The sequence below is a fragment of the Triturus cristatus genome, chromosome 3_1, assembly GCF_964204655.1.
Source record: "Triturus cristatus chromosome 3_1, aTriCri1.1, whole genome shotgun sequence".
Classification (NCBI taxonomy): domain Eukaryota; kingdom Metazoa; phylum Chordata; class Amphibia; order Caudata; family Salamandridae; genus Triturus; species Triturus cristatus.
In genome coordinates this window covers 645,202,755-645,215,792 of record NC_140583.1, presented here as the reverse complement: position 1 = coordinate 645,215,792, position 13,038 = coordinate 645,202,755, and the positions used below count along the sequence as shown (strand labels likewise).

Below are 13,038 nucleotides of genomic sequence, written 5' to 3'. Positions count from 1 at the left end.
CAAGTTTCAATTAAACGTGTCATCCTCATTTCCGAATAAGCCCTTGCAGAATCTGTCCTCCCATTCATTCTATGCAGTTCCCATTGTGAGTGCCATGGAACCTAAACCTCTCAGCAATGGGCAACTGAGGAGTGAAGGTCAGAATTAGGCACAAGTTTATATGTTGTGTAGTTCACTCATCGATTTGAAGAGTTTGTTTTGGGCCTGGTGGGCTGTCAAGAGGAGCAAGATGGCGATTCTTACCTGCTGAAGTGGAATGACCAGGAAGGCGCCACCGCCCGCACTCTCGGTGACAACAGCGAGGAATTTGGCATTGACGGCACAGAAGTGGTTGTCGTGGACATTCTTGGTGATCGGGACACAGTCGAAGCAGTGCTCCCTGCAAGCCGCCTTCCCGTAGACATTCCGGAACTTGGAGGTGCGATACTGCGACCGCCATGACATCTGGGGACAAAACATAAAAGACAGCGCCGGATTAACCAGGATGTAGGATGTGGGGGCCCCCGTCACCCCTGAGCCCAGGGCACAAGTCCTAAAAAGAAGTTGGGGAACTAACCTAGTTAATCAGTATGCAAGTGACATCACGGCGTGTGACATCACAAGAAGTGACATCAGATCTTAAGCCCTCACATATATGTTTAACATGTCTATGAGTTCATTTGAGCACATTTCCAGTATACAGGAAAACCCTCCTGAAGATTCACACTTTTGTAAGCTACAAATAAAACAATGTTGCCTTTTGTCAGCGTAAACTTCCTCTACCCATAGTGCTTTACAAGAAAAAATAGTGATATTTAAATTATTACAACACCTTCTAAAGGGTAGTAAGCACTATATAAATGCTATTTATTTTGTGTAAATACAGGTAAAGACCTACACATCTGACATTCTTACAGCGCATGCATAGCTCCTAAACAGAGCTTGAACAAAGTGAAAAGCTGCATCTCTTAAGTATGTGTGAAGTGCTAACAAGGTGTGTGCCTTTGTTTCCCCTCTGCTGCATTTGCTTCTAGGTGTGAGGAGACTCGAACAAAAGGCCTGATGACCCCCTCAGATTCGGCCTTTGTTATGGGCCCAGCAGGAGTTTGAAATAAGAAAGCCCCCTCCCCGCCTGCATGTTGTTGCAGATCGAAAGCAGACAACGTGCAGGCACTGCAGAATGTGTCCCGGTGTTTGCAAATTACACTGGGACAAATTCAGTGTAGTTTTCAGTGGGGCCTAACTTCTTGGCAGGGCCATTCTGGCTGTAGCAGGCACCGGGTGTTTTACCGGTGTGCCGTCAGGGTGGGGGCTGGTTTTCGGCCCCTGGGGGACCGTTTTTGTTACAGGAATGTTTTTGCAGCATAGCTGCAATGTCAGCCACTGTAATAAAATCGTCCGAAACCGACCCTGGCAAAGTGCTCGGCCCGACCCCTAATCCCCGGGGGGAGCCGAGCACTTTGCCAGGCTGGTTTTGGCTCCCAGTCCGGCCCTGCTTCTTGGCTGCGTGGACGGCGTCCACTCTGTGAAAAGAGTGGGTGGACGCCGTGAGCCCGCGTGTACCCCCGACTTGTGCCCTGCCTGAGCCCTTCCCACATCGCAACAGGGACACTGGGGGATTATTGGACCGGTCAGTTAGAATCAGTCGCTGGGGATTCATAGTCACATATTGGACTTACGGGTGGCCTACAACTGGCTATGCATTCATTGTCATAGTCTTTCAGAGGTACCATTAACTCCTGAGTACGACTGTTTCCTCTTAGGCTGGTCTACCTCTGAAAAAGGAAATTGCATGCACCTTCGGAAACAGGCATCTGCATTCTGGAACTTGTTACGTAAATATTCTAGAATTTTCCAAATTTTCCAGGCAAGCAATGGCCTTGTACAAAACCGAAATCCCACTGCATTTTCCTCTTGCGCGCACCTCGCTATACTATTACTAAAACATGAGCAGCATGCCCTGGAACTGGAGGTCTGCCCACACCCCCCAATTTTTTTTTTTTTTTTTAAATAATAATATATATACATATATATATATATATTCACTTAAAAAACCATAGGTTTCACACATGTTATAGTTAGGTGGATATTTCACTCGTAAAAAACCAATGAAATTGCCCCGTTATAGTTAGTTCAGATAACTATAACTCGCGCGCCCGCAATCCACTGCTCATGACGTCACATATTACATCACTCATGACATGGTCAGTGGCATCACTCATGACATCACTGATGACATCATCCTTGTGATAGAGTGGCGGTCGCGCGAGTTATAGTTATCTGAACTAACTATAACAGGGCAATTTCATTGGTTTTTTACGAGTGAAATATCCACCTAACTATAACGTGTGTGAAACCTATGGTTTTTTAAGTGAATTTGCAAGGTTTTTTAAATGCTAATTCCTAACTATAACGTGTGTGAAACCTATGGGTTTTTCAGTGAATTTGTACGGTTTTTTAAATGCTAATTTATTTATGTATTATTATTTTTTTTATATATTTATTTTACAATAAACTACGTATTAAAAAATGTATTTTTTTTTTTTTGGTTTTCACCGTGCGTGCACGGTGCGCGCACCCCCGCGATTTAAAAAAAAAAAAAAAAAAAAAAAAAAAATTCTGCCTTCGGGGTCCTTCAGGGACCCCCTGACAAAGGCTAGGGGGTCAGGAACTCTCTACCCTGCCCCCTTTTCACGTTCTCCACCTTCCTTTTTCACTCTCGCACTGAAAACAAACAAAATGGCGGCCGACACTTCCTGATTTCGACCGATTCGAACGTTGACTAACATGTAACCACCAATCAGAATTACGCTCGCGCCCGTTAGGGTGCTCGCACGGTGCGCGCACCGTGCGCGCACGGTGCGCGCGTATAGATATTGATATGCTTTTAAATGCTATTTTCTCAGGAAATACTTAACAGATTTACACCAGACCTGCAAAAGGCACTTCCTTGACCTTATGGCTACCTCTCTGCCAAATTTCAAGTAATTCTGTTCAGCCGTTCGGGCTGTAGCTGTGTCTAAAGGTCCTATGGGAAAATGCATGGGGAAAACGCGTTTTGGGACCCCCCTTTTTTCTCGGCCCCTACTTGACGAATCACCCCGAGACTTTCAGGGTAGGAGCTGAACGGAGCGCCCCATTAGTTTTGAAAATTTCGCGAGGATTCGTCAACCGGCGCAAAAGTTATTCAAAATAGAATTTTCAGATTTCCTATGGAAACACGATCCTAACTATAACTATCTATATATATATATATATATATATATATATATATATAATTATTTAACAGATGGCACTAATGAATAGGACGTGTACATCCACATGAGCTTGAGGATACTACCATCTTGGTGGCTCTCGAGTGCCAACTGCGAACAGAACAGGTGAGGTGGGAAAAATCAGGAACAAGAAAAGACCGGCCGAAGTAAGTCTACTATTAAACAAGCATTTGCAATGCAATAGGTCTCGCATTCACGCAAGTTTTAGCTATTCCCATTGTAAATTACAATGTCTTTTATTTATGTTTTGGTTTTTAAAACAAATAAAAGGCATTGTCATTTGCAATGCAAGTAGCTTAAACTCTCGCAAATGCGAGACCTATTGCATTGCAAATGCTTGTTTTTTTATGCACTTCAACCGCTGGGTGGCCCATCGACAAAGTCTGGTCTTAATCTCCATTGGCACAACAGTAAGCGGGTGACACCCTCTCGGTAGGTTATCGCATTTGGTTTTGGTTTGCGGTGGGTGTTGGCTGCAGAGATTGGTAGCAGGCCAGGCCAAAAGTACCCCCTTCCCCCCAGTCATGACACCGCAGTATTCCATGCCCTGCTGATATTCACTACTGTTGTTTAGGTCATAAGTTCTATTAAACTTTTTTTTTAAGTTGAGTTCTATCTACAAACAAAACCTCTGGCTGAATATTGATCCTTAGTAAGTGCATTGGTTTATGCAATATATTGTAGCTGTGTCCAGACTTTACTGTTCGACACAGGGGATTTAAGAGCCTTGGCAAACATTTGCAAACAACAGCATCCCGGAGGAGGGCTGGAAGCGGCCAGGCTCGCCTCTGACACTGGTCGGTACTCCCTGCTAAGCCCAGACCCTGCAGAGGACACCGGAGAGCACACTTTACCACAAGTGGACACCGAGCCCAGCCCTATCGAGCCGGCAGCAAGCATTCTGTGACACCGAGCCGTAAAACATGAGCAAACACCATGTAAAAGAGGGAGGGCACGGACACTTCACAAGAACCTCTGACAGATGGCGTTTCCAGAATTCTAACCGATCGCAATGATTTTCACCGGGGGAGGACAAACAGGAAATGTGTCCCCCCACATCTCTTGGCTGACACAACTTCAAAACAAAGCTCGATGCCTGCACTCTCTGTGTGCCGAAAGGAAAGTTAGGGCTGAGAAAACCCCGTTCTCCACTTCAAAACAATGCAGCTGGGGCCAGGAGCTCGATGCCTGCGCTCTCTGCGCGCCGAAGGGAAAGTTAGGGCTGAGAAAGCTCCGTTCTCCACTTCAAAACAATGCAGCTGGGGCCAGGAGCTCGATGCCTGCGCTCTCTGAGCGCCGAAGGGAAAGTTAGGGCTGAGAAAGCCCCGTTCTCCTCCAAACATCTGCTCGCCAAACGCAACGTGTGCTCTGCTGGGTTTACGTATAAAATTGTCTCGCAGCTAATTAAAAGACACCGTGTCACGCCGCGAGTAAAAGATCCAGCCCGGGTGGGCGGGGCTAAAAGGAGACAGGGCGGTAACAAGGGTGGACTAAAAAGCCTCACTCTCAATGGAAAGCCAGGGTTTATCATGCACGATGACGCAAGCCAATGGAAAGAAGGGGCGGAGCCTAGACTCCATTTCTGAAATTGGCTTGATTACAAGAAGCCTCGCAGAGCGAGCAACGCATGAGCGCTGCAATGCTAGGCGAGACCAAAAAAGGGGAGGCATAGTGTCCAAAGTAGGTTCAGGAGGCCATAAGTTCCTGGTAACGACCGATTCAATACGGAACTCATTTTGGATCCATTGTGTGTAAACGTATATTTTGCGGTTAGCTTGACAACCTGACATGGACCTGGCACTCCTAGGCCTGGGAGCAGGGACGTCTTGTCGGTGGCCCTTTCCTGCAATCGCTATATACGTTTCCATGCATGTCCGACCTTTTATCATTGTGGAATTTGCGAGCACTGAGAAAAAACAGTAGAGACAGTCTGCATATAAACAAGTCTAAAAACCGTAGAACATATTAATAAAATACGAATATGAAAGACGAAAAATAAAGTGATAAAAGCAAATGCAAATTATCGAAACAACAAAAAATACATAAGCACAGATTGATATGTACAGCTTCAAATTGAAAGAGCTCATTTTTTGCACAATCACTCACAACCAATTATTACAAAAACCTTTGGGAATGTTGCTGCTATGTGGCTGACTTAGCGAGTTTACGGATGTCCTTGGGCGAGAGAGACTGGAGCAGTATGTCAAAAGTATATATGTGTACCTCCTTCAGAGTGCACACTTGGGTTCCAGGTGCAGGTCAGCATAACAAGCCTTTATTGAAAGTCTTAACCTCACTTATCTGAACGTACTTATTTAACCAATTCTTCAGTCTATTAGTCATCACATTGTCATTTTAATATTTCCTCCTTATATGATCATGTTCCCTCTCTGTAATTATTGTCTGTATACTTTGCTGTTGCCCTTTATATGCTCATTCACATTGTACAGCGCTCTGTCGTCTTCCCAGGGCTTGTTCCCATTTTATAAAACCTGACAAACAATAAACAAATAAATAAACGAACGAGTTAGGTCGGGTGTGACTGACAGAATTAATATTTTTTTTCTGTAAAAAAAAACGAGTGCAGTAATCCTGGGTAACCAGTTGGTGGTGACAGAGGGCTATGTTACGTGTGAAAACAGGTGTAATGGAGCCATTGTCAGGGCTTTCTGGAGTTACCAAATTCACACGAAAGAACTGGAGGGAGAGAGGCCGTTCAAGCAGTCGAGGAAGCGTAGTCCTGCCCTCCGCTGTGTCAGAGCTTCACGCCCTTGGCGCCCTCGGCCCTCAGCGATAACCGAAGCTTCACTGGGGTCCATGAGAGATCAGGTGGTGCCTCGGCGAGAGGCAAGTGAGGCGCAGAGCAGGAAGCCCAGGGCGGATTCTGCGAGCACGTGGTTGTGGGTTATTTATTAAGAGATTAAGAGGAAAAGGTTCTCACAAGTTCTTTTCGTGTAATACAGGACACGATCATTCCCGCATGTGACGATTCTGTCAGCACCGGAAGTCCTAATGCAAGGGGCAGTAGGGTGACCAACTGGCGTGGGTGCAAATTCAGGACGGTGAGTGTAAAAATGCGGGTCAAAATTCAGGACAAAAATTCAGGACAGGATTTCAAAATTCAGGACAAAAATTCAGGGCAAAAGGTAAGTTTTACAGACACATCAGAGGAGGTCGCAGAATACTATACAAGTAAGCCCATCCATATCCGAACATTCAAACAGTTGCAAACCTATCTATCATTTATCCTTCCATCCATCATTTCACTCATCCATCCCATCAACTACCCTATCACTCATCCATCCACCCTTTCACCCTATCCATCCGTCCACTCATCCATCCACCCTTTCACCCATCCTTTCACTTAATCATTCATCCACCCAGTCACTCATCCTTCCACCCATTCACCCTTTAAGTCAACCATCCATCCTCCCTTTATCTCTCCAATGATTCTTTCACTTAGCCATCCTTCCTTCCACCCACCCAACCGATCCACTCATGAATCCATCCATTAACCCTATCACTCATCCGTCCTTTCCCTCATCCAGCCACTCTTTCACTCATTTATCCATCCTTTTGTCCATCTACCCTCCCTTTCACTCACTTATCCATCCTTACATCCACCCTTTCACTTATCCGCCCATCTACTCACCCTTTCACTTATCAATTCATTAATCCATCCATCAATTCACTAATCCATTCACTCGCCTATCATCCACCCTTTCACTCATCCATACATCCTTTCACTTATCCATCCTCCCTCTTACCCATCCATCTACCCTTCCACCCATACATCCATCTATTTACCTTTTCTCTTATCCATACTTCCACTCACTCATCCATTCATTTATCCTTTCTCTCATTATTCATCCATTCACCCTTTGATTCATCCCTTAACCCTTTCACTAATCCATTCAGCCATCCACCCATCGCTTCACTTACTCACTCGCGCACCTTTTCATATTAATTATGAGCTGAGCCTTTGTCTGCAGAGTCACAGACAGAAGAGGCCCATCAAGAATTTCACCCCTGCTGTAGTTCCTAAAGCAAGGGGTGGGGTGGGGGAGGGTTCACTATGCCCCTGCACATAGGCAATCCGAAAAAGTGGAAGTCATGAGTCATGCATGATGCACAGTGCCAGGCCATGAGGTGACTGTGACATGGTGTTGTTTCCAGGGCTTTAAGTGGGATGAAAAAACTGGGGGGTATCTCCAAAGGGGGTGTTCGATGCAATTAAGGGCGTGGCTGAAAACACCTAAGCTAAAAATCTGTGCTTAGCATAGTGCACCGTTTGACTGGTATTTTGCCTCTTCTGCCATTGTTTCCAGATATATAACACAACAAGTAATGTTACACCTACAACAAGCCAGAACTATTGGCTTTTTGTCAAAGGTTGTTAGTTGCATAAAACAGAAAAGCAGCAACCATAGCTTCGTTGAATATAATTTTGAAAATGCATCAGTTCTAAAATGATGAGACTGCGAAAGAACTCTAGCCCCTTCTTTTTAACTTGTTTCACCGTCTTCCATCTATCGGACAGAATGCCCTGCCCTAGACCGAGGCAGGAGGAGGCCCCCACAGGCTTTGCAGCCCAGGCTGGCCCCCATTGTCATTCTGTATGTGGCAATCATCACCCACACACAGATTGACAATGGGCGGGTGGGGCTGCTCTTGTGCTCCGAGGAGGAGTGCGAGGCGGCCCCATCAGCGAGCTGAGGCTTCATGAAGGGGAACAGTGCTGTTCCCTGCAATGCCCAAAATTACGGACAAAAGGCGTCCTTAAAAGGGATCATCACGGACAACGGACGTGCGATCCAAATTATGGACGGTCCGTGAAATTTATGGACGGTTGGTCACCCTAAAGGGCAGCCGCAGGGGTGAGACCCTCGGATTGCCCCGAGGCTGGCGTGGGCCTCACATGTCACACTGCTGTAATAAGAAATGTACCGACACTTCGCAGGAGTTAATAGGTACTCTAAACAGAGACCATCTCCCCATCTGTATTCCCATTTTGAGCACTGCTTAGCAACAGATTGAAAGGTTGACACTAGCGCGCGTGCCTGAAAAGCGTGGGCGACACGAGACCAGGGTGCAAATTTACAGTTTTTCTCTAGCGTGATCCAATAAGGGTCCGAGAGAGCCCCTCATGGGTGGGGCAGACTGTTCAATCCGAGAGGACGCGGGAGAATCAAAAGGAGTTAACGAAGGTTCTAAGGCAGGGATAGTTCCTCAGTGAGTTGGAGACATTGACACCCTGCTAGGGTAAGAGTGATCAATAACAAGGGGAAAGAGAGAGACTCTTTAAGGGAGATTATACACATGAAGGAGGGGTAAGGGCAGCTAGCTTCCATGAGCAAGGAGGCTGGAGTAATGGAGGACACGCGGAGTGAAAGGTCAGAAAGGCTCATGGGGCTCTTATGAGGAGGTCAGACCAGCAGGTATTTTCCTAAAGACCGCTAAAGATCCCAAAAAGACTCTTTTGTTTAGGAGTTTCAAGAGCAGGTGGGCTTTTGTTAAAGAACATTTTATCGATTTTGATACTCAGCTGAAAAATACCTGATGCTCTCTGAGTTGCAAAAGTACGATGCAGAGTAATTATACCTCGGGTACCATCCTTCCATTAACCACCACCCGCTAGGACTAGAGGAGAAAAAACAAATTCCAATCTCTTCATACACATATTCAGCTAGACTGTGTAAACTCGTATATTACTCCGCCAGCCTTATGATGTTACATTGTTATATCTGAAGTGAGCGGGCCTTCTCCAACACTTCCTGTTGCTGTCGGAGATCCTATTGGTCGTCAGCAGCCTCGGTATGCTGGGGTAGGACCATGGTGGCTCTTCGTTTAGTCGGTGGTCTACCTAAGGTTTCCTTACTACACTAAACATATGTCTCGTTTCTCAGGTCACAGGGTAGCATTTCTAGAACTATAATCTCCCTAAATCTTCTCGACTTCTAACTCTCAAACAGTGGGAATATCTGTTTCCATTTGGCGTCTGTTTCCTATTTTGCTCTCAGTACCATGTGAACAATTAAAGACCGATCTTTTCTCCATATCTCAACATCATGGCAGGTCGAACTCACCATAATCTAAGCAAGGATCGTTTGGTGTTGGGTAGCCTACCCTACTCTAGTTGTACGACATTACAGTGCATGACTTTTGCACCCAGCTCTTACTACAATGGTAAGTATATTTAAGGTAAGTAAAACTCATATATAAATATATTTTCAATGAAAAAACCAAAGGTTAAAGTAATGTTATAGTTAGGTGAAAATTTCACTGACAATGTAACATTTTAAACTACAGAAAACACTGAAATCCACCAGTTCTAGTTATCTCAAGTAACAATAATTCCCGCTCCGCCATGCACAGTGTTGTCATCAATGATACCAGTTCAGTTGTCATCGGTAACGCTATCAGTCATGTCACTGAACACATCATGAGTGTTGCAATATGTGCAGTCATAAGCAGTGCATGGCGAGGGCGGGAGTTATAGTTATTTTAGGGCACTTCAAGCAGTACCGCTGGAGTCATCCAGGGTGCAGGTGTGGAAGCCGGGTTTTTAACGCAGCCACGACCTACAACCCGTCTGACACAACACAGTCCCCTTTTTCAACTGTTGCAATCTATGGCCTCACACTTGGGAGGGAGGTGCCTAGGGTCATGCAAGCATGCCTGGACTATTGGATGTCTCTCTTCTGCAACTGCGCCAGCGCCTAGCATGCTCATGAAGGCCAGAGACCCTGCCACAAATAGGCCATGGGCACACTGTGCAAGGCCTGGTAGCAGCCATGGATGCTTGTTTCCGGTCCAGAGAGGACATGGCTTGGCAGTTCAGGCTGGACTGTTCCCATGAGGCACAAGGTCAAGACTGATTTGCATATGGCTGGGTCTAATCTGGGGTGGCATGGTGAGCAAAGAACAATGGATTTAACCCAGATCTATTGACTGGGGGTGAATGTTTGATTTGCTCTGAATTCCGTCTATCATCTATGTGTCTTTAGATTGTCTTATAGGCCAGTCCGATCCAGAGCATAAGAGACATCTGCAACTCAAATGCTCCACATCCAGCATGATGTAGGAAAAGAGCCACTTACATGGGCATTCCAAGGCACACAATTGCACATAGCATGGACACAGCAACATTAAACGATCCGCCATTCAAAAGCTTAAAAATAATATACCCCATACACTCATCATACATGGCAACAAAATCACACTGAGCAATCAAAGGCTCGCCAGCAATCAATCTACACAGGATGCAAGGTGGCAAAATCACTCTAAGCATTCTAAGGCTTGCAACTATCCCGTCCATACAGAATGCAAAACAGCAAAATCAAAGTGAGCATTCCAAATCTCTCATATAGCTCATGCAGAGAGCATGTCAGCCAGCATAAGCATATTGAGCATTCCAAGGCTTGCACACTGCACAGGTCGCAGGATAGCAAATATCACAATGGGCATTCCAAACCTCAACAACAAAGAAGAGAAGATACAGGAAAACAACAGCACCCAAAGCATTCCAAGGCTAGCAAATACCAAAACCTCAAGGGATGTATGGCAGCAAAACTATACTGAGCATTCCAAGCCTCTGAAACAATCAATCTACATAGTGTGCAGAGTAGCTACAATCATATTACAAATGTAAAGTCCTACCTATCCAGCCCATACACACGGCATGCAGGCCAGCATTATCAGAATGATCATTCCAAAGCCTACCTACACCCCATACAAGTGGCATGCAAGCCACCATTATCAGAGTGATCATTCCAAGGCCGACCTATACCCCATACATGCGGCATGCAGGCCAGCATTATCAGAATCATCATTCCAAGGCCTACCTATACCCCATACACGCGGCATGCAGGCCAGCATTATCAGAATCATCATTCCAAGGCCTACCTATACCCCATACACGCGGCATGCAGGCCAGCATTATCAGAATGATCATTCCAAGGCCTAAGTATACCCTTCAGGCAGCATGCAGGCCAGCATTATCAGAATGATCACTCCAAGGCCTACGTATACCCCATTAACGCGGCATGCAGGCCAGCATTATCAGAATGATCACTCCAAGGCCTACGTATACCCCATACACGCGGCATGCAAGCCACCATTATCAGAGTGATCATTCCAAGGCCTACGTATACCCCATACACGTGGCATGCAGGCCAGCATTATCAGAATGATCATTCCAAGGCCTACGTATACCCCCTACACACGGCATGCAGGCCAGCATTATCAGAATGATCATTCCAAGGCCTACGTATACCCCCTACACGCGGCATGCAAGCCAGCATTATCAGAATGATCATTCCAAGGCCGACGTATACCCCATACAGGCGGCATGCAGGCCAGCATTATCAGAATGATCATTCCAAGGCCTACGTATACCCCATACAGGTGGCATGCAGGCCAGCATTATCAGAATGATCACTCCAAGGCCTAGGTATACCCCATACACGCGGCATGCAGGGCAGCATTATCGGAATGATCACTCCAAGGCCTACGTATACCCCATACACGCGGCATGCAAGCCAGCATTATCAGAATGATCATTCCAAGGCCTACCTATACCCCATACAAGTGGCATGCAGACCAGCATTATCAGAATGATCATTCCAAGGCCTACGTATACCCCATTCAGGTGGCATGCAGGGCAGCATTATCGGAATGATCACTCCAAGGCCTACGTATACCCCATACACGCGGCATGCAAGCCAGCATTATCAGAATGATCATTCCAAGGCCTACCTATACCCCATACAAGTGGCATGCAGACCAGCATTATCAGAATGATCATTCCAAGGCCTACCTATACCCCATTCAGGCGGCATGCAGGCCAGCATTATCAGAATGATCATTCAAAAGCAGAAAATCCTGGAAACAATAGACAGTAGAACACCCGGGAAGACTACAGCACAGGCATCCAATACAATAAGAAAATACCTAACGGCAGCACCACAAAGATATGGAGAAAACCAAGTTAGTTGCAAAACCCATCACTGATACCAACATATCCCATAGCCTGGCCGCACTCCCAAGCCTTCTGGATGATTGTCAGAAGTGCTGGAGCAAGCGTGCCGAGTTTCAGATACACATATAATAAATGTGCATACTGTGAATCTAAATTGAACTTGTATATGGAAATCAGGCAAGGATCGGGCCGTCATGGATCTACTTTGGACCCCCCTGCACGGGCACAGCCAGAATGGCTTTCAGCATACAGAAAGACAGATGTTGTTGCGGTACTATAGCCTGGAGAGTGGCTTAGATCACAGTGTGAAGTACTCCAAAGAGTCCGCACTGCTCTCTCAGCAGGAACCGAATCCAAGAAGTGAGCCAAAGGATTGCTCTTTCAATGCATGCACAATAGCTACCTCACCCCTGGTAAATCTAAGGAAGTGAGGGTGGGCAAAGGGCTAATTCTCGCCACTGGTTTGGGCTTCACACGTCTTTTCTCCAGATATTTTCTGGTGCTAAAGCCCAGTATTTACCCTCAGACGCTGACTACAGCAGATTACCAATGGTTAGTTCACCATTCTCTCCCACGTCACCCCCTCACACAACCCAACACGCACCATCTGACACGAGCTCTCACACATGGCACACGCGTCACAATCCATGCACAAGCACCAGACACACTGCACACTCGCAGTACCACACAACATGGTAATCCATATTCCCGAGACTAAACCGCAGCAAATGGCACATGCTGAACATAGTGCTTTAAATGGAAACATAGAAGTGCAAGCACTCACTATTTAGAGTATGTGTTTGC

The 13,038-nt window shown here is 46.1% G+C and overlaps 1 protein-coding gene across 5 annotated transcripts in view; it reads right to left on the bottom strand.

Annotated features, from left to right (window-relative positions):
• CORO2B (coronin 2B) overlaps positions 1-13,038 on the bottom strand; it is a 328,857-nt gene that overhangs the window by 145,514 nt on the left and 170,305 nt on the right. For all 5 annotated transcript variants that reach the window (XM_085644643.1, XM_085644639.1, XM_085644638.1 and 2 more), the window contains one exon: positions 244-444. In XM_085644643.1, the coding sequence (XP_085500769.1) occupies positions 244-444 (201 nt within the window). The remainder of the gene's footprint in view (positions 1-243; positions 445-13,038) is intronic.